The following is a 26029-nucleotide window of genomic DNA, read 5'->3' as shown; positions in this document are numbered from 1 at the left end:
GACTTGGGGGGGGGGGGGGGGGTGTAGAAGTGACCGAGAAAAAAGTGTTTTAATGAAGGTGAGAAAAGCCACTGCTACTTCATTAAATTCAGCTGCATTTTCTTCACATGCTGAAGTTGCTGATTTTGAAAAGATTTTTTAAATATTAGCGCACTTTTATATCTTGTGAATTGTAAATGGTAGTATACCTTGTAAATAGTTTTTTTTTGAGCAATCACGATTGCTTATTGTTCTCACTCGATAGTTTTGAATTCCTATGATTTTATTTTCCCCCCGCCTCCCTCTGCAGCACCACCGTCGGCCAGCCGCCTCACAATGCTGCTCTTCTAGCGAAAACCGTCTTAGGTTGCATCACTTACTTGCCTACACTTACACACATACTGACACACACAAACGCATGCATACAGACACCTACACACACACAAACACATACACACAACTACCCATACATACACATACCCCCCACCTACAAACCCCCACACACAAAGATACTCCCCCCCCCCACACACACTCGTGATTGCAAAATGCATAATTTGAATTCAAGATGTCAAAGTTCAAATTATTATTATTTTATTTTAAGTTGTATCTAACATCAGCATTTGTGTCATAAAAGTTTGCAGAATCAATAAAGGTTGAAAAAGCAAATATCTTTCAAGATAGTGAAACTGTTTAAGTTATTATTATATACATCTAAAAGATTGCTATTGGCAAAATTACATGAATATTGATTCATATTTAATTAGATTTTGTATATTTTCTGTTAACTAAAATTGAATTTAACGTTTAAATTGAAGTAATTAGCTTGATTTTAATATTGCAATTACAAAATAAGTTTTATCGTGCATCATATTCATATAATATTATTACGTATGCTTAATCTAAAGTATTATGTTAGGTAAAGTAATTTGTCTTGGTTTTATAAAATGCTTCATGAAAAGTTTTACTGATGCCAGTGTTGAAAAGTTGGCGAGTCTGGATGTGTCACAAATGGCTTTTAAAATCTCGGGACCCCTTAGGCTCGGGCTCAGGCCAGCAAGTGTCCCCCTTAAGTTAAATTCTTTGGGCACGCGCCTGTCTTAGCCTGATAGATAATTTTAAGTACTATCTTGAAAAAACTGTTTCTCAGAGATATTTATATCTTCATAGTATCATAAACTTTCATTTTTTCTGTGCACTTTATTTATGACTGAAGCATTTTATGTTTGCTTGTATTTGTCAAAATTGCATTTAGTTTCTTCTTACAAGTCACTTAAATCCATTTAACGCATTGTTTCAAAAACTTAAAGTAACTAGATTGTGTGTTGGTTATTGATTTCTAATGCTTGTTGAAATCATGTATCAGAAATATCATAAAAATATTTTATGCTTTTGCAGTTGCTTCACTCTCATCAAGCGGATGCACTGGTCTCAGAAGTTACATCTCCTTCTGGATCAGGGAATGTTTTATTGCATGAAGATTCCGTGGATTCTCATCACTCTCAGGTTCAAGAAACTGAGGACCCATTGGAGCGTGTTGCACTGGCTGTCGATCCTTTAAATTTGCAGCATGTTTCTATTGTACATCATGGGCTTTCAAACCTGGGCTCTCTTCCGTTAATCTTTGATAGAAACGGAATAGCTGCGTTAATATCTACTTCACGTTCGGATACTCCCTTCACTCTAGATGTATCAAATCTTCCACGTACCTTATTATCTAGTCAAACCCTTCCCCAAAGAACTGTTGCACCAGACCAATCACAATTTCTTAACAGTGATGCATCCATCAGTAGTATGTCCCACATACTCTCTCCTTTGCTAACTCAGAAGGACATTTTAACATCCATGATGGCAAGTTCTTCTAGTACTTCATCCTCCGCTAACTCATCAATTGGTAGCACTTTTCCTATAAATCATAAGCAAATGTTAGCACAGAAGTATGCAGCTGAGATGCTTGGGCCTACCACGTCAGCTAGCTTAATAAATGATTTCAGAGATCAACAGCTCATTGAGAGCATGAGTGACAGAACGTCTTCGCCATATGTTGTGGCTTCAAATGCCAATTCCCTTTTAGATTCCAGTGCTATAGCAGTATATGATGACCATTCATCTTCACTCGCATCAACCTCTGTCAGTCAGTGTTTGCCTTTAGATGTTTATGCAATCGATAGAGGTGTGGCACTCGTCACAAGTTCCAGGGATAGCCCGGAAAATGTCATTAATGTAAGTGTTAGGTTTTGGAGAAGAAATTGAACTGTTCATGTTTTAAGAATCAAAAATTTAATTTGGTGTTTCTGATGTGTTTTTTTTTTTTTTTTTTTTGTGATCGTTTTAGGGCAATGTTGAGTTTGATAATGTGACAAATCATGGATCTTCACATCATTCAGTTCAGAACTTTGTATCATCTAGCGTTGACTTAGTTCATTCTCATCAACTAGATCATGGAATGCATTGTGCAGTAGATTCAACTGTAGGTCCTAAGTTGCAGGGTGATGAAGTAAGTATTTTTATCTCTGTAAATGCTTAAAGAAACTGGCATAGACATTTTCTAATTTGAATATAAATAATCTCATCACTGACAAGGCATCAGTTTAAGAATACTGAATTATGTTTTTAAGTGAAAATGATGAACAGTTTAAACATCTACTTGAATCATAAGCATTTATTACCCGGTTCGATAAGTTACCTGATTTGATGCACTCAAATCAAATGGATTTCAGGCACAAATTTTCAATGGCTAGAAGACAAAAATATACTGTAATGTTGTTCCGAGTTGGTAGCTATAAACTACAGTCAAACCTCGTTAAGGCGAGCTCAAAAGGATTTTTAAAGTTAATTCGTTCTAAACGTAGTTTGTTTTATCGGAAGAACAATAAATAGCATTATTTGTTAATACAATAAGATAGAGGCCACAAATGTAGTTCACAAATGTAGTTCGCAAATGGGGTTCGTCTTAGCAATAATTTGTTTTAAGCATATTCGAAATAATGAGGTTTGAGTGTACTGCATACTTTTTATTAATATTGTTTTATTTTATTGATTCTGCATGATTAAATTATTATTATGAGGGAATATCGCCATCCACTGATGACAAACTAAAGTAAAGGATGATAAATGATGATTAAATTATAAGCATAAATGAAGAAACTTATTGTTAATTGAGCTTGGAAAGTTTTTGCTTTTGCTTATTTCTAACTAACAGTGGGGACAAATGAGGGAATGTCATTGTGATGACTCAATTTACATAACATATGTAAAGCAAAATATAGAAATTTTACTTTTATTTCCATGTTAAAGGATATGAAAATGAGTTTTTGTGAGAATGACTAATATACATTTAACCGTTTATAACAAAATAAATCTTCATTTTATTATTGCAAACTTTTATCCAAATCCTTTACTCAGTCAAAATCATCATTTTATCCACGTTGTTTTACTTAAAATTTAAGCAATATTTGCTCCTTACACTTCACCGCAGAATTCTCTTTACTTCACAGAAAATTAGGCTTAGCTAATTTTAGCGCATTGCTAGTGATTGTGTAGCAATATTTTCACATCTGTTTCTGGAAAGTTTACTTTCTGATTGTTTCCTAAGAAGAACATAGTACAAAGCTTACTGGGCTAAAATGCAAGGGTATTTTTTTAATATCTCGGTTTCTTTACCCCCAGCCCCCCCCCCCTAAAAATTCGTTTGAAGTGGAAACATATCGCTTTGACAGGACGTTCATTCTATTATTTCCTTTTTGCTAAGTATTTTTATTATCTTTGAATATGATTCATATAACACAGGTTTCGTACAGGTCATGAAATTCCTGGAAAGTCATGGAAAAAAATAAGCAAATTTCATGGAAAATTGAAATTTTCATACAAAGTCATGGAAATTTGATTTAGGTCATGGAAAAATGTCCTGGGCAAAGTTAAAAAAACAATAGCTAAAAGAGCATTTGAAATCTTGAGTGATTTAACAGTATTACACATAGAAATTGTTAAAACTGGAAAATTGAACTATCCTGAAAACAAATCTGAATTTTAAAATCTCATTGCATCCACTTCTGTAGTAGCCGCTCGTTTTTTTTTTTTTGCAATGTTATTTTAGTGCTTCGACATCACTCATTTTGTATTTACTATTATTTTCACTTTTTCAGCACTTATTCTATTCTGTAGTAGTGAACTTGCACGTTCTTGATTTCGCCCACCCAAAAAACGCAATTCCATTGCATCCGAGTTAGTTTCCATCACTCATAAAAACTTGATTATTAATTTTATCAACGTTTATCTTTATTTGTTGAAGGCTTTAGAAGATGAAGATCTGTAGTCTGACAATAGAATACTGAAATTGGGGAATTTTAATACTCTGCCCAACATTCAGCCCGCAAAACTAATCCATGCAATTCAAAGCTACTTTCAATGTCAGGAATCAAACACTATTTTCTGGAATTTCTGAACCTATTAATTTAAACTAATACATGCATTTGAAAGTGCAAATAAGTAAACAAGTACATTTGAATCAGATTTATTCACTACTTACTGTTTTTTTTTTAAATATCTGGTGTAGAAACTAGAAACATGAAATAACTAAAGAACGTGGCTTTACTTTAAAGAATCAAAATACTGTCAAGTTATCTGGATGATAAATGCACTGTTGACATTAAAAGGCAACTTTTGAAGCAAATTTTTTGAAACTTAGTAATGACTCATTCAATCTTTGACGCATTCATTATTATCCTGCCTGTTTATTTAAAAAAAAGAGGGGGGGGGGGGGGCTTTAAGCATCATTATATTCCATTCACTGCATTTTTATTTTATTTAAATTTGTATGAAGAGGAATAAGAATAGTTTACATGCAATATATCAGAGAGTACGGTTATCACATCCAAAAATATTGCATGTAGGTTGGTATATTACATGTAGCACCGACTTGGACGGTAACTTATTGCTAAGAATAGTTTTTTTAGGTGTATGCTGATATTTTTTCAATTACAAGTAAGTGATTTGATGAGGTAGTGGTATTCAAGAGTAGAAGTTCTGCTAGTGCTCGTTTCCAAAAATTGGCAAGTTTGATATTAAATAGTATAATTGTCTTCATGTAACAAGGTCATGAAAATTTTTATGAAGTCATGAAAAAGTCTTAGAAAAGTCATGGAATTTTTTCATCCAAATCGAGTATGAGCCCTGATAACAGATCATTTTAAAACACTTATTGATATAAGAAAAAGCAGACTTTTTACATACTTGTGCTTTTTCCAACTAAAATGATCTTACAAAGCTTCTTTTTTTATTTACAAATGTTATAAAATTGATTTTGAAAAAAATCACAAAAATAAAATGCTGATATATTAGTTTTTCACAAGAATTGTCTGAGATAAAAGTCTTGGCTTGGCCCATGCTGCTTATGCCATTGCATTTAGCGGTGCATACATCTGCAAACACATTTGTGTTATGAATTTGAACAACTCCAAAACTAGGAAATAGAACTTAAATAAAGTCTTTTTTGTTTTGCACCTTGCTACGACTGCATTTTTGAAGCACTGCACACAGTATTTTGATTTAATTATTCTATTTGAAGTGTAATATATTTTAAAAAGGAGAATTTACATTCATCATGATTTTAATGTCTACTAAAATACTTAATGGCACTATGCACATTACTAGGCAGTTTCTTAAGTAGGAAGGAGAGATCAGTAATTAAATACTGATCTTCTTAAATTGATATTCAAAGGGTTTTGAAATGCGTAAAATTGTTTTACTCTTACAGGATAGGTAGTCAAAATTATGGCCTGAAAAGTGCTGAAAAACACCCAAAGCCAAGTTTCAGCATAAGCTAAATGTTCCTATGGAGTGTGAAAAATGTGCTTAGCGTAGTTGGCTTTTGTGTGTGTAGAAGGGGGGGGGGGGGTGAGCTAACCTTATTCTGAAGACAAGTGCATTTTCTGGACGAAGTCACATTTAATACTGAAGTCAGTGGTGACAGCGATCAAGGGGGGGGGGGGGGTCATGAGGGATTTTTTGCAGGGTGTTTTAAGTGTTATTTCTCCCTTTAATCTTTTTATGGAGGGGGGGGGGGTGTCAGTACTTTTTGAGTGGTGCATCATTGACCTTCGATGGAGGGACACCGCATTGAAATAGTGCCCTTTTTAAAAAATAGTGACCCTTTCAAAGGCCAGCACCCTGTCCTTTTTTTTCTAGAGTGTACACTACATTTGAATGCTGTAAAAATTGTTTTCAGAATTTAATGAAACATTTTACATTTAATTTTCACCTAAAATTGTTCTCCGAGTTCTTAGATTAGCTGGATTAAAAGGGAACTCTTCCCGCAGAAATTTTCTTGCTCGTGGGAAAAAACAAAAATCTTACGCTTTTCGTCACAAAATCAATAATAAATAAGATCAAAATATTTTGGAATAACGTCTTACCTACAGATGAAAATAAATTCAGCATTTTTGGTTCAATTGTTGTATAACTGCAAAGAGAAAATGATAAATTTAATCTTAAGAACTTAGTTGGATTAGTTAATCAGGGCGGTGAATGTATTCTTGTCTGAGAGTGCGTATCAGCATCAGGACTTTTGGTGGTTTGGAATTTTTTGTTTCCAAAAATTTGGTTATCAGAAGCAACTTTTTTTTTATCAAGATAACGATAAGAAGCTCTTTTTTCAACGTTTGCGTTTGGTGCCTCGAAAATTGTCCTTAAGCTTATAAATATCTCCTCAATCCCCAGATTTAAACTTAATGTATCATATTTAGAGATATCTGGAGGCTAGAATATGAAAATATGGTTTTTAAACAAAAAGAGAGCTACAAACAATAAGACTCGAAGTGTAATTGAACACTTTCTCGGAAATTTCACAAAAAAAAAAGAAAAAAAAACATTGAAATCTATTTGCAGATGTTCAAATGTTGTTGCGGATGTTGAAAGATGTTCTACTAAATAATATTTATTAAAAGGTTAGGTTATTTAATAATATATAGACATTTTTAAAGTGTACCAAGACTTTTGTGAGATAAAATTTCCCGCACTTTTTGGGTTTTGATTTTTAAAAAATTAAGTTTAAAAATGTGTTATAAAAAATTTTCATGTAGTTTTGTTAAAAATAGATCATAGATCTTATAATTAAATACCTATTCCTAAATACTAATTTTAACCAATGGATAGGGCCTATTTCATTGAAAGCCGTAGGTGTACAAATACTTTTGGGAGGCACTGTAATTAAACTTGGAAGCCATTTTCTGTGTTCGCATCTCTTCTCATTTTGTTATGAATGTCAAGTAAAGCCACACATGTTTATTTCAATTAGTATATTATTATTTCTTTTTTTTGAGTGGCAACAGTTTGTATATTAGAAAGCTAAGTTTTGAAATATTTTAAAGAATTTAGGTAAGAAATATTAAGTAGAATAAAGTATATGAGTGGTCAAAATGGTGCATATTTAATTTTGTGTCTAATAATGAATGTAAAGTTCATAAGTTTGGCTATAATTAAAGTTTAAGGCTTGATTTAAAGTCTTTTTTTAGATCATTCATTAAAAATTATTCGTACGTTTTAACTACTTTTTTTTCAGTTACTATATAGAATTTTTTTTTCAAATGCTAAATTATTTGAATTTCAGCTGTACCTCTTAGGGGATATTTCGATAATTGGGAATCTGGCGCGGTCGTCTCATTTTTCGCGTAAATAATTTTATTTTGGTAACCCTGCTGATTTATAGTAACCCTATGTGAATAGATGTTTCCGATCTCTTTGTTTTGATTTGCAAAGAAAAATACCTCTCGCGCAGGCGCTTGAGCCAAAAAGTGACGCCAATGAAGAAAAATCGCCAGATTCCCAATTATCGAAATGTCCCCACCTCTTATATAAATTTAACAGCTTTTACATGTTATATTTGATTTCATGCTTCATATTGAATGTTTCTTTTTTTTTTTTTAGAACATAGTTGATAGCTCTGATGGTTATAATCATCATTTAGAAAATTCTGAAAATGTTTTACATACTACTACTGGAGGTAATAAAAATTTACAGTAACATTAAATTTTGAAAATTATATTTGTAACAGCATTTAAACATGGCTTAAGGATTAGCAGTAGCATCAAATAATCCCGATTTAAATAGTTTTGAAAGTGTATTGGTTTCTTTAACTTTTGTTTCTTGTGTTATTTTGGTTTTTGTATCATCAAAATAACTTTAATTCCGAAAAATTTTTAATGCTAAGTTATACTCATTAGCTTTTGTATATACTTAAGCATTATTAGTAGGCTAGTTACTGCCTTATTTGGGAACTACTTTGATATACCCCCCCAAATCGGAAATTTGGCGACTTTTTTTGTTTTTGTTGACACAAAACTTTGTTGCCACAAAACTTTTAAAAAAAACTCAAAAAATGGTACAAAATACATGAAAATACTAAATTTGGCAACAGCGAAAACCTAAAAGCTGAAAAAACCTAAATTGGCAACACCAAAATAAGGAACAGCAACCCTAAAAAGTCCGTAGAAAATGCCAGATTTGGCGCATAATTTTTGGGGGTGTATATCAAAGTTATACCCTTATTTGTTTTATTTCAGCACATATAGCTAGAAAACTGTACCAATTAATGCTTGCTGTGCTTTTTAACAAAAAATTTTATGGCCCTTTTTTCCCCATCAAAGTTAATTCTCTTAATTTATGTGTTTCCAATGTGTTGATGCACCTATGAAATTTTATTGAATATCCAATAACATTATAAGTAAGATTTTCTATAAAACAGAAGTGATAACTGATTAGTTTATGTTAAACAGCCAACTAACCCTTTCAGTTTGAAAGTTTGAGAAATATGCAGTGAGAAGTGTTTTAATATATAGACAATATAATTACTACTTTCTCTGCAATGTAAGGTTCCCTGCAAAGTAGGTTCCTTGCACCTACCCACACTTAGCACAATAATTCCATCAACTGAAATTCCAGTCATTTACCTAGCTTCCTACTTACAACATGACTGCTTGCAGCCACTGGTTGTGTCTTAAATTGAAAAAAATTCATTTTGGGCATTAAAAAAAGGGGGGGGGATAAATGAAGAGAGAGTGATGAAAGGCTTTCTAAAAGTGTTCCAAGCAGTGGAAAGATGGTTAGACCTATGTGTATTACTTTGACAATTGATGTGGATTCCCTATACAGACTATTTTGACAAGCTTTGTGTGGTAAATATCTTTTCCTATGCTTAATTCCACATTCAAAACAGATTTCACCCTAGTTTGTTTAGTTTCAACCAAGGTGTCTCCACTGATTTGCCTTGACTGACTAAAAAAGAAATTTTCGATTTCTGATGCAACCTGATACAAAACGACGACATTCGCGATTTTTGTGCTAAAATCGCGATTTTAATATCCAAAAACATTCACTACCTACAAGAAAAAAAAAAGCACTTGCATTAATTTTTTGTCATTGAAAGATAAAAAGGAGCAAATAAGTAAAAGAGGAGGTAAAGACAGGGCTCGTATGCTTCTTCAAAACTCCTCCATTACTCCTTCATTTCGGAAATTTTTTTGAAGGGCCCTTCAAACTCCTTCATTTCGGAAATTTTTTTGAAGGGCCCTTCAAACTCCTTCATTTTGGTTTGAGCTCCTTCAAAACGCCTTCTTTTTTAGTTCAAGACTACATAATCTTCCTCTATGACAGTAACTTATAACACTTTGATCAACAATTAACTTTGGCGCAACGGCCATTTTGATGTAGTAATTTCGTGCATTTATTTTTTTTCCATAAAGATGTGATTTACAAATTGATTAGTGTTAAGTCATAAAAGTTGAAGGTGAAAATTTTATTAGAGGACTAAAACATTTCATAAGTGAAGTAAAACATGCTGAAATGGTGCGTTTCTATTTTTTCAAGTTTTATGATTATTGTTTTTTCCACCACCACACTCTCAGCAGCAAAAGTCAGGTTGTCTAATTATTATTTAAATATTCAAAACTACATAAGTAGATGTCCTGCATTAACTGATTGTGTTAAAAAGCAGTTGTTTAGTAAATCGCAGTTATGATATAGTAAAAAGGGTTATCCACAAGTGATGTCATGCCTTGAGGATGAGATGGGCTCATGAAATTATGACAAGGGGAAGAAAGAGGGTGACAAAAAGTGACATCACATAGTTATTGTAACAATATGTTTATAAGAAATATGACATGTGTCAAAAGGAGGAGTTAGATGAAGTGTGACATTTTGTGATAACGGGGAAGGGGGTAAAATATGTTGAAAAAAAGTGCGACATCATTTAATGGCAGCCCATTAGTACACAATACAAATACAAATGTGACGACCAGCAACAGGCCCTGGGCCCAGCTAGGCTGGTCCAAGTCAATTAATTAGTCCCCAATGAAGATCAATGGCCCTCTTAAAGCTATCCACTCCCTTGCTCATTACCGCCTCTTCCAATAAGCTATTCCAAGTGCCCACGACCCTGCTAAAGTAGTAGTTTTTCCTGATTTCCAAGTTTGCCTGAGATTTAAATAGCTTAAAACAATGACCCCTTGTCCTGCTTTCCCCGCAAAAATTTAATCCATTTACATCTTTCATTTTGATAAATTTAAATAACTGAATCATGTCCCCTCTGACTCTCCTTTGCTCCAGGCTATACATATTAAGCCTATTAAGTCTGGTATCATAATCTAAATCTGAGAGTCCCCTTACTAATTTAGTTACCCTTCTTTGAACCCTTTCCAATACAAAAATATCTTTCTTCAGATAAGGCGACCAAAACTGAACAGCATACTCCAAATGAGGTCTTACTAAACTCCTATATAAAGGCAGAAGAACTTTCTTAGATTTGTTTGAAATAGATCTATTGAACTACACGATACCATAAATAAAGTCTTTTTCTGCACGTTGAGTGCTGCCATCTAGTGATACGTTAACAAGTTAACTTTTACATTGTTACAGTTGACTGCGAAATTAACGAAAAATTATTGACGGAAATTTTGCTGTAACTATTTTTTGAACACGAAAATTGAGGAAGAAAGCTTTTTCTTTTTTTTTTTTTCAGAGAAGGGAGGAGGAATTTCGTTTAAAATAATACAATTTGCTATCTGTACAAGTTATCCAAAAATCACTAAAAAATATGACATAAAATACAGTTATAAAGATTATTTTTCGAACCCGAAAGAGGTGTAATAGATGAAATAAAGCTTTCGATCCAAATTGTGTTGTGTTCAGCGGGGGGGGGGGGGGGGGATTAACGATATTGAAAAGTGATAAAAATGGAAAATAAAAATGAATGCAAATTTTTCACCCTTTTTTTTTGCCTTTCTACAAATTTTTATATTTAACAATTATAGAAATAAATCGTACGCGAAGAAAACATCTTATACATTAAATGAAAATAATCATATTTTAGATTGTTCATAAGCTAGAATAAAAATAAGGACTCGGCTATGAAAAATATCAAACGTTGTAAATGATCAACAAAAATCCATAACACAATAAGAATTTATTTCTTGATGATTCAAACATTTCTTACTACACTACTCAAAAATTGACATTAGTAACACCCCCCCCCCCCTTTTTTTAGGAAAAGACGGTGGAAATATAAATGAATAAATCAGTTTTACTAAAGAACATAACTTTTAGTAATGTTATGCTTTTATCATGAAAATAAAAAGTTTGACACTTTTTCCTGAAAGCGAAAATGAATAAAGTAATAAATATAAAAAGATATAAATTTGCAAAAGCTTGCACGGATGTATTTTGGGGTTACAAGGAACCCCATGTGAGCTTCGGATTTTAAAACTCTACATCAGTCGATTGTCTCAGCTCACATCTTTTCTGCAATGAAATAATAAAAAAAGTATTCCCCTTGAGTTCAAAACGCGTGTCAGCGAGTTTTTGCAAATTAATTCCTGAAAAAAAAAATAAAAAAAAAAAAAAAAAGAAACAAACTTTTACATGTACATTTTAGTCCTTATTTTCCACTTAACTATTAGTGAGCTGAAAGTGAATGAAAATGTCTCAGTATCAAAATAAATAATAAAAACAATAACACGTTGAAAAGAAAAAAAAAACCTGAAATGTAACTAAACAAATAAATTTTGCTAAAAAACATAACTTTTAGTAATGTGTCATGAAAAATAAAAAGTTTGAAAATCAGCCTTGAAGCAAAAACGAAAACAAATGAATAAATAAATACAAAATGACAAAACATTGCAAAAACTCGTTGGCACGTGTTTCGGGGTTACAAGGAACTCCTTTTTCCTTTCAAAACAAATGTGAGCTTGAGGATTTAAAAACTTCGCCCCAGTCGATTGTCTGTTCATAAACAAGCTAACATCTTTTCTGCATTGAAAAAAGAGTTCCCTATGACTCCAAAACACGTGTCAGCGTGATTTTGCAAATTTATACTTGGGGAAAAAAACTTGGTACTTTTAAGTATTTATTTTCCACTAAACTATTAGTGAGCTCAAAGAGAATGAAGGAGTGCCACAGTATCGAAAATAAGTAAGAGAAATAATAACACACTGAAAAGAAAAAATGCCTGAAATAAAATTAAACAAATAAGTTTTGCTAAAAAGCATTACTTTCGGATATGCAAATATCATAACGAAGCAAAGTTTGAAAATTTTCTGAAAAGAAAAGCAATTAAGCAAAGTAAAAAAAATAAAATAAATAAATAAAAAAAAATCTACTAAAACTCTCGGACACGTGTTTTGGAGTATATTACTTATTATTCGGAGTGTATTTACTTTAGCGGGAATATTCGAGGAATATTCCCGCTAAAGTAAAGTTCAGCAGAAATGCACTGTGCTGATTGGTCAAAGGGCAATGCGCGCCATGAAACCATAAGTGGGGAAAAAATAGCGCAGATAAAACTAATAATACAAAGAAAAAGAAAACATTGCAGGTGATTATTCATTTAAAAACAAAAATAGAAGAAAAAACAACGATTTTCAACAATAAACTTCAGGGGAAGGGGGTGGGTTTGGGATACATCGAAGGGAAAAAATATTTGCATTGAATGATCTCTTCAGGAATTTTTCAATGATTATGTAAGGTGATTGAAGAAAATGATTTAAATGAAAAGGGAACCCTTGAAACATGCGAAAAGAAAATTGTGTTTTTTGGTTTTCGCATGATGCACAGAGAAGGGAATGGGGAGGGGGAATCAGGCAAAAGGAAACTTCAGCTAAACTTACAAAAGAAGGGGGGGGGGGATCGCTTTTTGGCCACAAGTCTAAAATCATGGGCTCATATCTATTTTGCAAGGAAAAAGCGGTTCCTTGTAACCCCGAAACACGTGCTCGAGAGTTTTAGTAGATTTATGCTTTTTCTCTTGCTTTGCTTAATTATTTTTACTTTGCAGAAAATTTTGAAACTTTGCTTCGTTATAATATTTACATGTCTAAAAGTAATACTTATTAGCAAAACTTATTTAATTATGTTTCAGGCATTTTTTTTCATTTGGGTGTGTTATAATTTCTATTATTTATTTTTGATACTGAGGCATTATTTGTGCTCACTGATGGTTTAGTGGAAAATAAGAACTTACTAAAATGTATCAACAAAAGATTTTTTTTTCCAAGTATAAATTGGTAAAAACTCGCTGACACATGTTTGGAAGTCATGGGGGAACTTTTTTATTATTATTTTACTGCAGAAAAGACGTGAGCAGAGACAATGGACTAAGGTAGAGTTTTTTAATCTGCAAGCTGACATTTTTCTTGAAAGGAAAAAGGAGTTACTTTTATTCCCGAAACACTTCCATACGAGTTTAGCAAATTTGCTATTTTATATTTAATTCATCCATTTTCTGTTTTGATTTCAGGAAAAATATCAAACTTTTTATTTTCTATGGTATTTTCATTATAAAAGTTATGCTTTTTAGTAAAACTTATTTGTTCATTTAAATTTTTGCCTTATTTTCCTTATAGGGTTATTAATATTAATTTTTGGATCACTGTAGTGAGAAAATTTTGAATTATCATGAAATTAGTTTTTGTTGTGCTATTGATTTTTCTTTTCTTTTCTTTTCTTTTTTTTTTTGATCATTTTACAACGTTTGATAATTTTCATACCTGTGTCATTGTTTTAGTTTTAACGAACAATCTAAAATATAATTGTTTTCATTTTAATGATTTGTTTCAAAAATTTAATTGTAAAAGAGATGTGAAAAGGCAAAAAAAAAAATCCTTTATTTTCATTTTACATTTCTTTTCAATCTCGTTAATCCCCCCTTCCCATCTCTGCTGAAAACAAAATAACTTGGATCGCAAGCTTTATTTTATCTATTACATCTTTTTAGGGCTCTTTAAATGATCTATACAACTGCATTAAATGTCATATTTTTTACATTACTTTTGTAATGACTTATAAAAATCTCTAACGAACTTGTGCAGTTAGCAAATTTCTTTGATTTAAACAGAATTAATCCCCTCTTCGCTGCAGAAAGGATAAAAAGTTTTCATTCTTAATTAACCACTTTTGTACTCGAAAAATAGTTTTAACAAAATTCCAGTCAATATTTTTTCCGCTAATTTTGCAATCAACTATAATAAGCTAGAACTTAACTTGTTGTTCTATTACTAGATGGCAGCACAAGTATTTGTCGCGGAAAAAGACTTTATTTATGGTATCGTATTAGTACTCCTTCAAAACCTCATATCACTCCTCCAAAACTCCTTCATTTTATTTCTGAAATTTAGTACGAACCCTGAAAGAGTTCTTTATATTCGCCGAAATTTGCGTGCTCTGCTTTAACTTTCAATCCTTTTGCATCCTGTAAATTTTTCAATTATTTTGCAAAATGGAAGTTGTATTATTTTCAATTGACTTATTTTATTTCTTATTTTAATAATAATTCCACATTTTGAATAAAACTAAGATGTACTTATAATTTAATAATATATGTGCAGAAAAAGTGTCTTAAGAGTTCATAAAAATATTAAAATTTATTATTTTTTTAAAGCTGCATTTAATCAGTATAATCTCTACCACACATCCATTTCTTTTAAAATAATTTTAAAAAAAGTAGTTTTTTAAAACATTTTACTGCATCTCTTTCTTTTAAGTTATAAAATAAAATAAAATATAGTTTTTACCATATTATCTACCAGGTACTACTGATATTTAGTAAGAAAGGTTCCTCTGATACCAGGTGAAGTTTGAACTAATCAAAAGTAACACATTGACATTGAGTTAAATAAAATGCAAATATGTGGTCATGGCAGGTAATGGGTAAATAAACATACAAAACAGCAAGCAATATGGGGTCCACATCCTTTTTTTTTTTTTTTTTTTTTGTTTAGCCAATGAAATGTTACTCCTGAAAGTGAACTAATTATTAAAGTTAAAAGTTATTTTTATATATTAATAGGCAAGTCGCTTTCTTTCTTTCAATACCAATTCCTCCTCTGTTTGTAAACCGATTTCTTTCATTCTTTATTTATTCAGTAGCTCTTGCTGAGTTTTAGTGTCATCAATAAAAATTTTTGAAATCGAATGCTAATTAACCTTATATTAATTAAAAACGCATTTTCGTCCTCAGTGGCTTTGTCTACGCGAACGGATGGTCCAATTTTTTAAAATTTGATATGGTTGGAAAGGTTTTTAAAAAATGCTCCTGACAAAGAAATTGTCAGGGTGGCCAAGGTCCAATAACGTAAGTCCACTAGAAAAAAGTTATAAGCATGTTTTAGTTAGCGAAACTCAAAAATTTTAATTTTATCTCTTTCCCATTGTTAAAATTAGTTGTTGAAAGCGTGAAATATTACGTTTTAATTCATTTTTTAAACCGCTTTTTCTATACGAGAAATGCATTTTAGTGCTTCGAGTTTGATTGTGAAAGATTGTAAAAAATACTTCTAAAAAGTTTACCTCCCATTTTACATGCTCAAAACAGAAATTCACTAGGATGACTAGAAAAGGAGCTAGAAGCAATTATAAGTTAGCAAAAATTCGTTTTTATTTGATTTTTCACTCGACTTAGCTGAAGAAATTACTGGATAATGTTATGTGTTGCCATTTCTCGCTTGACGTAAATAAATCAAATTCTTGCATTTGGTTTTATTATTGAGGTTTTTTTGTTTAACTACGGGGAATTAAAGTACAGTAAAACCTGTAAAGTTGACCACCTTTGTAAGTTGACCACCTGTCTATGTTGACCACTTTTGTCAGGAACGGAATTATTCCTATCTCGTATAATGAAGGAAAACCTCTGTAACTTGACCACCTTTCTATCTTGACCACCTGTCTATCTTGACCACTAATGTACCCCAAATTTGGTTTGGAGTAATGTAAAAAACCCTTTGTAAGTTGACCACTTGGTTTATTTTTTAAAACTTCATTTTGCAAATTATTTTATTATTTTTTATAGCTTTCCAAGAATATTTTTGATGCCAGACCAGCATTTTACCAACTAAATAAAACAGCAGCATAACTAAATCTCCTTGTAAGTTTAACCACATTAGAAAACTACTAAGAACCAGATTCTCCAAACTTGTTTTTCTTTTGTTGTTCTATTTGAGTTTACCTTTTGTACTCTGTTCAATGAAAACATATGTCAGTAGAAAAGTACAAAGTATTTTTTTCCAGTTGCAATATTTTTTGGCAACACTGGAATTGTGCTAGAGTAAAAGTTACTTGCATTGCAGTATTTCTGGTGCAAGGGATTAAAAAATAGGACATTTTCATTTTCAACTGCCTTATAGAGATGAGAGTCCAGTTTGTTGCTCTTTGTGTTATAATTTTACATAAAATGGCTTCAAAAAGAAAATTAGTTGAACTTGAGATTGATAAAAAGTATGAAATATTAAAATTAATTGAAAAGGGAGAAATCCAGAGAAAATTCGCTGACACATTTCCAAAACTAGTGTCTAATAAGAGCGCCAAACTTCAATAAGGAGTTATTTTGTTGAAAAGTAGATCATCATGGTTATAAATGTATTAAATGTATATGAGAAAAAAAATAATCAAAAAATTTGTTATTTTTGATTAGCTATGAATTTTTAGGAACTGTTATTTTTGATTAGCTATGAATTTTTAGGAACTGTTAATATCAAATAACATTTTATAAACAATGATATTCTTTTTTTTTTTTTGATCAATTTACTGAAATTTTAAATTTACATGACACATTATACGTCATTCTGAGAAAATAACCTCTGAAAATATTTGAATAACATTTTAAATTATTGCTTCAAAGTAATGTTAAACAATGAAAGTGAGTTGAACGGAAAGAGTAAGTGTCAATTAGTCAAAAAATGAATACATGGTGCAAGAAATGACAAAAAAAGAAAAAATCATTACCCCCTTTATAAGTTGACCACCTGTCTAAGTTGACCACCAAAGTACTGCACCGCAAGTGGTCAACTTACACAGGTTTCACTGTATTTTCATTTTGATTATGTTTTCGCGATTTTACTATTTAAATAAATCATTTTCTGAAGTGAGGGAGGACTTTCAGATTCAATAAAATCACCTTCTTAAAAAAAAACACACACACACAGCTCCCAATAATACCTGCATTTGCTAGCACCACAAACAGCTCTCAAGGTGAAACTTTTGATAAAATTAGCGCATTATTACGACGTCCAGTGCCTTTGAGTGGACAGTTATATGTTGCCGCGAGTAGAGATCGTTCATTTGACTGTTGGAAATTTTATATTTCTAACAGCAGAAGTCATGCCTACTTTTACAAAGAATATTGTTTGTACAAAAGTTTTACGTATTAAAGGAATTTTGCAGTATCATTTCATTCAGAAAGACTTTGATAATTGAAATTGGCGAACTTTATCCATTGGTGGCAAATTTTTGACACGAATGCCAGGAATATTTGCGAGAAATATTTTTTTTTTGCATTCGTAAAAAAAGAGTTGAGAAATGTTTATTTGCAAGGAGTTGATTACGAATGAAGTCCCTTTTTAAGGTGGAGTTCATTAAATTTTTACCGTTCATTCCAAAGAGGAGGAAAGAAATGACAAGAGGGACATACAATGGGAAAAATGTGACATTGAGCCTTTTTTTGATAAGAATGTTTATGAAAACAGTATGAGATGTGGCAAAGGGAAGAGAGGGTATATTGCAGTGTGAAACTTTGCGACAAAGGGGAAAGGGATCAACAATTTTGAAAGGCACATCAGTCAGTTGTCCCCTAAACTGTAAACAAATCACAAAGAGGTTTTTTTTAAAAAAAAAAAAAGAAATTGCACTATTATTGCGATGTCCAGTGTCTTTGAATGGAAAATTTTTAATTTAGCAAGTAGGATTCGTATTTGATTGTTTCAAATGTTATATTTCTACTGAACCATTAAAAAAATTGTTCAAAGAAAATGAGCTGGGCGTCAAACGATACATCCAGATCTGGAATACGGTGGAGAAAGGTCCTCTGCAAATGTAACTTTCTGAGGAGCTTTTGCAGTATGTGACTTTAGTTTCCCTAGAGCTGGCTGTTGATCGAACTTGGCAGTGGAAGTTTGTTGTGATTGTTCGCTTGGCATTGTATTGGATAGAAATTTATTTTTTATAGTAGAGTTTTCCAAAAAACATGGTTTTACTCTATCTATTGAGACGTTGACTGCCTTTTCATTTATTTTGACTTGTTGGTAAAATGCTGGTCTGGCATCAAAAATTTTGTATGTTCTGTTTAGAGCTTTAAATGGGCCTTGATATGGAGGTTGAAGACTTCGGCCAACACAATCAGTTCTTACAAAGACATGGGTGCATTTTTTTCGGTCTGTGAAAACGAATAGAACAAAACTTTGAAAGAAATATTGTTCATGGAGAAGCTTTACGTATAATCTGCAGCATCATTTCATTCAGGAAGATTTCGATAATTGGGAAATTGGAACTTTTCATCTATTGGCATCAAATTTTTGGCACCAATTGCAGGGAGAGAAATGTTTTTTCTGTGCATACCTTAACAAAGAGCAGGGAAATATATATTTGCATATGGTTATTACAAAACGGGCTGTCCACGAATGAAGTCTCACTTTAAGGTGGGGTTCACGAAATATTAAGTTTCTGATAAGGAAGAGGATAGAAATGACAAGGGATATACAATGGGGAGAATGTGACAACAAGCCTTTTTTTAATAGGAACGTCTTTGAAAAATAGTGTGACATATGACAAAGGTAAGAGTGGGTGTGTGAAGTGTGAAACTTTGTGACAAAAGGGGGAGAGGGTCGAAAATGTTGAAAAGTGTGACATCAGATATACACCACCCTTAACCATAAACAAATAACAAAAACGACCTTTTTTACTTTTTTCTATATCTAATATATAGAAGAAAGTATTGGATTCGTGCAAATTTTCGAATTTCGAATTTTGACGGATTCGAACGTTTTGAGGTGTGCTGAGTCCATTTCGACCATTTTTGGAAAATGTCTGTGTGTGTGTGTGTGTGTGTGTGTGTGTGTGTATGTATGTGTGTGTGTGTGTGTGTATGTATGTGTGTCACGTCTGTGTGTGACCAGTTTTTTGTGGCCGCTCTACAACAAAAACTACCACATGAAATCGAACGAAATTTAGTACACATATGTGCCCCTATGTGAACTTGTGCCCATTAGTTTTTGGCGCAAATTCCTCCAAGGGGGGTGGAGCAATGCGACGTTTTTTGAGTTACGCGTGCTTGCTATTCCTCAGGAAGTTACTGGCGGAATCAAACAAAATTTGGTCCATATGTTGGTATTAACAGGAACAGGTGCTGATTCAATTTTGGTGTCAATAACTCAAACGGGGGTTGAGCTGTAGAACGTTTTTTGTCGTCAATTGTGATTGCTGTATCTCAAGAAATAATGAACGGAATGAAAGAAAAATTTATCGGCAAGTAGCCCTTAGTGGGTATAAGAACTGATTTTATTTTTGTGTCAACAGCTAAAAGGGGGGTAGCGCAATCACCCGTTCTTTTTTTCCATTTTGAGTGCCCTATCTCAAGAAGTAATGCTACATTCTGGTTGAAATTTGGAATATATGTGAATCCATATGTAAACAGGCTTTGGTTCTATTTTGACGCCGATCGCTCCAAGAGGTGTTGATTTTTTTTTTTTTGCGAATAAAAATATTTTTATTAATGCAACAATAAGAAAGATAAATCGTAATAGATTGTCGTCTGCGTATTTCTCGTGATTTTAATTGTATGGAAATGATAGGAAATATTATCTCAATGATTTAAAATTTTGAACTGTTGCCATCTTATGTTTGTTAACAAATAAAATATTTGTAATTTATTCAAGCAAGGCTTTTAAAATAACTTCAATTTTCGCTCTTTGCTTTGCTTTTGCAATAATTCAGACATTGGGATAGTCGTCAAGTTTTTGCATGTGTCATTTTGTTTTTGTTGGGAATATTGCTTCCTCGTTAAGCATGGGGAGGGATCAGAAAAAGAAAAATATAGAAGAAAGTTTTGTGATGGCCACAACATACTAGTTAAAAATTGTACTATTATTGCGAAGTCTAGTGTTTTCGAATGGACAGTGCCACAAGTATAGTTCATTCATCTGATACTTGGAAATTTATATTTCTAATGACGAAGAAGCAACTTACTCAATAATCGTAGACGTTTTATCAGTAATATTGTTCGCACAGAAGTTTTACGTATAGCCTGAGCTATGATACTTCATTTCATACGGGAAAATTTCGAAAATTGAATAATTGGCGATTTTTATCCATTGGCATCAAAGTTTTTGTTTCCAATGCCAGCGCGAAAAATATGTTTCCTTTGCATACGTAAGCAAAGAGTAGGGTAATATCTATTTGCATAGGGTTAGCACAAAGCAACATGGTATCCAAAATAAAATTTGTGAAGCCAAGAATTTGACGACCACACCAATTTCTCTATGGGGTTGTCTCCTTCAGTCAAAAGTACTACTTGTAGTCACTAAAGATGATAGAATAAGCAAAAAAAGAAAAAACGTGAAGCCAGAAAAAACTTTTATAAATTTAAAAAATAGTTATTTTTTATAAATTTTCTTAACTGTCCGATTTTAGAAATAAAACGTGGTCTTTATGACATTACAAGTGATGTACTTTGGTATGATACTCCACTGCTGTGCTAAATGTTTACGCTTTGTTGTCAACCGCGTTTCCGGGTAATGATAATTTGAGCTGTGTGTGCACTATTCGCTTCAGTGAATGGCATTTCATCGCTTTTGATGCCATGTGCAGAAGCGTAAACAATAAATCTCAATCTGGGCACTAATTAAAATAATTTTTAAAAAATATTAGATTTTTTTCAGAATATTTAAAATGTGGTTAAAACCTATGTTTTTAAGCATACTCTTTCAGAAAAAAATATTTTTTAAATCTTCGGAAAGGACCCCATTGCCGAAATATTCCCTTCCATCCATTTATTTTGAGATTAAGAAACAAAAAGTAGAATCGTAATAAATTATTAGTTATTTATTGTGTGTACATATAAAAAATGTATGTTTCCAGATTTGCAGTAAACATAAGTTAGAGTAGAAATAAAAATGTTGGAAATAGTTAAATTCATACAAGTTTTCTCAAATACTTATTTATGAATATGGTTGAGTTTCGAGCACTGGCGGAAACACTAGTGCTAAATTATTGAGCTCTAATCAGTGAGCTCTCTTTTTATATAAATGTTGATAAATAATTTCTTTCATAATTGCTAATTAAAATTTTGAAACACTTATCTTTTTAAAGAATTTTTAAAATCTAAGGGCTGTGTACTGAAAAAGTCTAAAGTTTGAAGAATTTATTTATTTATTTTCATTTTTTTCAAGTTTTTATTTTTTTAGTGCAAAAGGGGACTAATTAATTCAAGTATTAAAAAGTTTCTTGCATCAAATTTCAGATATTGATGCAAGATGTGAAAATTTCAACTAGTCTATAAGGTTGCAGGAGTGTCCACCTGGGGGGGGGGGGGTTAGTATTTCTCTCTTTTTAGGGAGGGCTCTTGCTTTGGGGGCGCCCTTGTGATATTTGTGAGAGGGGGGGGTGCACCCTTGCTCTTGGGGTTGGGCACCCCTGAAACTCGGTTGTGTGTGTGTGTGTGAATACCTTAACAATGTAATGGTTTCTAAATAATATTCATGACATATAAAGGTATAAAATTTTATTTCTTTTCAAAATCTTGAGTTCATGCAATTTTTTAAACTTTATTTTATTTTTCAAATCATTCTGTTAAAGGAATTTTTTTGCGCCCAAAACTTTACTTTTCATGTTTAAACAGCGGATCAAATTCCAAATTTGTTTTTTATATTTTAAGCGGAAATAAAAAATCATCTTGCATCTTCCATTTACTAATATGTCTCTCTCCCCCCCCCCCTTCCCTCTTGTTTTTTCCTTTTGTAATAATTAGAAACTGCCTATAAGTAGGTTTTTAAAGGTTTTTTCCCCCTCTTTAGCTTTGAATGTAATAAGCACACTAAAGGTATTTAAAAATTTAAATACTGTAGTTGTTGTCTGTGTCATGTAATCTCTATAGATTAAAAGAAAGTAACGTCAAAGACATTGTAAAAGGAAGTCTGAGGCCCCTGCGTCCAGGAGACACCCAAGCACCAACAGCCTTGAAATTTGGCATAAAATTACTTCCAGCTCCGGGATTTTGCAACTGGAGATTTTTTTTAGTGCCGTTTAAAAGAGATTTTCTTTCTGCATCAAATAAAGCTTGTTTCAACTCTCTCAATTAATTAAAATATCATATTCTATGGGCTTCTATTTTAACAGAAAATCCCAGGTTCAACTCAATTCAAGTCCTTACCTAAAGAGCAAAATATATGTATTACTAGAGATCATGAATTTGAAAGCGGCTTTTCAAATGCTTAAAACTGGCTTTTTAAATGTTTAAAATTGCTGGTTTGCAATGCTCTGGAGCCTCTTAGCCCCTATAGCTCTGCAAGTTAGTATAAGTTAGTTTAAAATCCATTTTGAAAGGGTTGTTTTCATGAAAGTGGTGTTTTTTTATTCCAAACGGAACTCGTAATATGTTTTTAATTTGATTCTTTCTAATTGACGATTTAATTCTTTTTGAATCAAAGAAGATTGCAAAGCAATCTTCGGGAGTTGGTGGGTGTTAGCGAACAGGGGCGGAGCCCGCTAGTGCCATTAATAAAAATATGATAAATGTTTTGCAATAAATGCTCTGAAACAACGAAATTAAGATTCTAGTTAGGATGTGTTATAATTAGTTGTACATTTACCAAAAGTAGGCTTTACACACTTGTTTTAGAATGATAATATTGCTGCCAAATTGGGTTTTAAAGATTATTGATGTACTTTTTTGCTACAAATGTTTTGTATTTGCTTCAAAGTGTGTAGTGATCTTGTCCAAAATTAAAGATTCTGTTTCAAAACCGTGAGTTTACCCAATACAAAACTGATCATTCTGATAAAAAACAGTCTTTTTACTGATACAAAACTGTTCGTTCTCATGCAAAATTGAAATTTTTGCTGATACAAAACTGATACAGAAATGAATTTTCGTTTTTCCACCCCTGCATATATTATAAGTAAAAGTGCAATTCATGCACCTGAAAGTGAATTCGCTTTTTATCCATTTCAAACATTCTCATGGAAACTTACTTAATTCCTACTAGGCTAGAACAAGCATTGTAACTTTTCAATAAATACAGATTTGTTAATTTTGTTTTGAAATCATAATCACATGAATTCAAGATGTATTCATTGTTCCTAAATGCATTTTTATTATTTCCATAGGAGATTATTGTCACATATCAGATATGAATTCTTGTGAAGATACTGCTACAAATGAAGCTGTAACTTCAGTTTTAAGTAATAGCAATGCTCTGGAAGCTAATGAAGCTCTTAGCACGACTAACCATGGATTTGCTTCTCATAATCACTGTAAGTGTTGAGAATGTTTTCATACTTATTACAAGCTTCTCATTAGTTTGCATGGTTGAGCTTTATAGGAAGCATGGAAGAAATCGTCAAGAATGTGAAACCACATCAAGATGATTTGCTAAACTGCTGACCTCCCAAGTGTTACTTTTGCGGTCCAAAGAGATGGAAATCACTTGGTGCAAAGTAGGGATTATAAGAAGGATGGTCCAGTACCCCCCAAGACAAAAATCTTATCACACTTCTTGTTTCATGGGCTGGATCAGCCATCATCTAACTGACATTTTTTCCTGTTAGTGGACACCCATCTTCATCCACCAGTACCATTTGAAAGCTCTGATTATCTTCGTTATCTTCAGTGTGATTTTTATTCATACAGAGAATCTGCACACCCGCCAGAGCTTGTTACCTTACTTTTTGAAACCTCCTCATAGATTTTTTATTTTGTAATCTAAAAAACCTATCTCAGGAGTCATTATGATGCCTATTTTAATTCTTATTTATTTAAATAAATAGTTACGCATTCTGCTCTGATGGACTGTATAATAAAAACTAAATAATTACATTAACTAAAAAAACAATTATGCAAAAGTATAGGAATCCCTCTTTTTCGCAAATTTTCCTTGATAGTTGTGATATAATGCTCGTTAAAAAAAATTAATAAATAGTTTAGTATGACTGCAACACAAACCTTAATTGATATTAATTCAAAGTAAAAGAATCAAGTAACAAAACTCATAACAGTGAAATCAAACCCTTTAAAAAACCACAATGGCAGAAATGAACCCTCTTTGTCCACAAGAATAAAATTGGATGTTTTTTAACATTAGCATGCTTGTTACAGTTAATTTTCTCTCTTTTTATAACTTTTATATTCAAAAATTGTGGCAAAACGTTCCTGATTTTTTCAGGAAGTATGACCTTTACTTGTACGCGGGTTTTTCATTATTCCCTAATTTTCCTCCTAAAAGTAGGGGGTTTGTCTTGTACGCGATTATATCTGGTATTTTACTTCTGTAGTTACACTGATACCACATAAGCCAACAAACTCTTAAAGTAACAATACTATTTTTTTTTTAAATGACAAGCCTAGTTCTTCAATAACATCCAAAAATTTGCTTTAGGACTTTCATTGTATTCTTTTGCAACTAATATTATTGTGGGAAAAATAAAGGTGAATCTAACATGCTTGTTTTTGTTGCAATAATGAATTTTTAAAAAAATCTTTTAGTTGCTGATGATGTACATAATTCAGTAGAAGATCTGCAAAGTTGTGCAACTGTTAGTAGTGCTACTCACCCTGACTCTACAAGAAGCCCAGTAGGAATTTCTGGAAATTCACCTGATTATTCACTTCCCTCTACTTCACTTTCTAGCTCCCCTGACATTGTACATTCAGAATATTCCAGACCTAGGCGAGATCTAAGAAGTAATAGACATTGTAAGTTAGATATTTATTTTGAAATAATAAATGCATGCTGCATGAGGGATTCAAACATTCCAAAAACGTTTCTGGCTAGCTGTGGGGACTACCAGAAATTTGGCTGGCTTGAGGGATTTTTATTACAGCAATAATTAAGGTCGAATTATAGACATGATAAAAGTGTTGATTGAATGTAGTATTTTAATAGTGTGTATAATATTTAATTTACTGAAATGAGCCTAGAGCAGAATATCATTAATTTACACTAAGTTTGAAACTTAAAATATTTATAAGTAATTCTAGATTGCTGAAGTAAAGCTGAATATAAAATTCAGCATAAAAGTTAAAATCATTTTATCATTTTAGGCTTTCAAATTTCTTGCTCTGGAAAATAATACTTGATTGGCAGGGCAGTTCAGACAGTGATTAGACAGATCACGATTGACTCATCTTACGCGAACTTCAATTCATTTATATGTCATAGCTCTTAATCTCAATGTCATAATTTATTGTACTGAAACTTTCTGACATCTATCTGCAAGGATTATGGTAATTAAATCTTTAATGGCTGAAATTAATTAAGTAATTACGGTAGAAAAAAAAGGAAATATAATATAGTTTCAGGCAAGTAAATAATATGGGTAGAGAAACCCATTTTCAAAGGAAAGGATTAATGTGAAAATGTATGCATTCTTGATCAATTCTCATTTTTTAGCCTATATAACTTTTGTTTCTTATTTACTCCTTTTGTGATGCAATTTTATTTTAATTAGAATTTTGTGAAAGAAATTGCTTCTGTAAAAATAGTACTTAATATTTAACAAGAAAGGTACAGGGGCTCCATGTTCTACA

At 32.1% G+C, this 26029-nt stretch overlaps 1 protein-coding gene across 5 annotated transcripts in view; it reads left to right on the top strand.

Moving 5' to 3' along the window:
• LOC129229679 (PR domain zinc finger protein 10-like) overlaps positions 1–26029 on the top strand; it is a 138155-nt gene that overhangs the window by 21107 nt on the left and 91019 nt on the right. For all 5 annotated transcript variants that reach the window (XM_054864067.1, XM_054864061.1, XM_054864041.1 and 2 more), the window contains exons 5-9: positions 1375–2199; positions 2312–2473; positions 7900–7975; positions 23611–23757; positions 24986–25195. In XM_054864067.1, coding sequence (XP_054720042.1) covers positions 1375–2199; positions 2312–2473; positions 7900–7975; positions 23611–23757; positions 24986–25195 — 1420 coding nt within the window. The remainder of the gene's footprint in view (positions 1–1374; positions 2200–2311; positions 2474–7899; positions 7976–23610; positions 23758–24985; positions 25196–26029) is intronic.

This window comes from Uloborus diversus, chromosome 1, assembly GCF_026930045.1.
Source record: "Uloborus diversus isolate 005 chromosome 1, Udiv.v.3.1, whole genome shotgun sequence".
Classification (NCBI taxonomy): domain Eukaryota; kingdom Metazoa; phylum Arthropoda; class Arachnida; order Araneae; family Uloboridae; genus Uloborus; species Uloborus diversus.
Note: the sequence above shows the minus strand (reverse complement) of the source record. Positions and strands in the feature narration are given on the sequence as shown.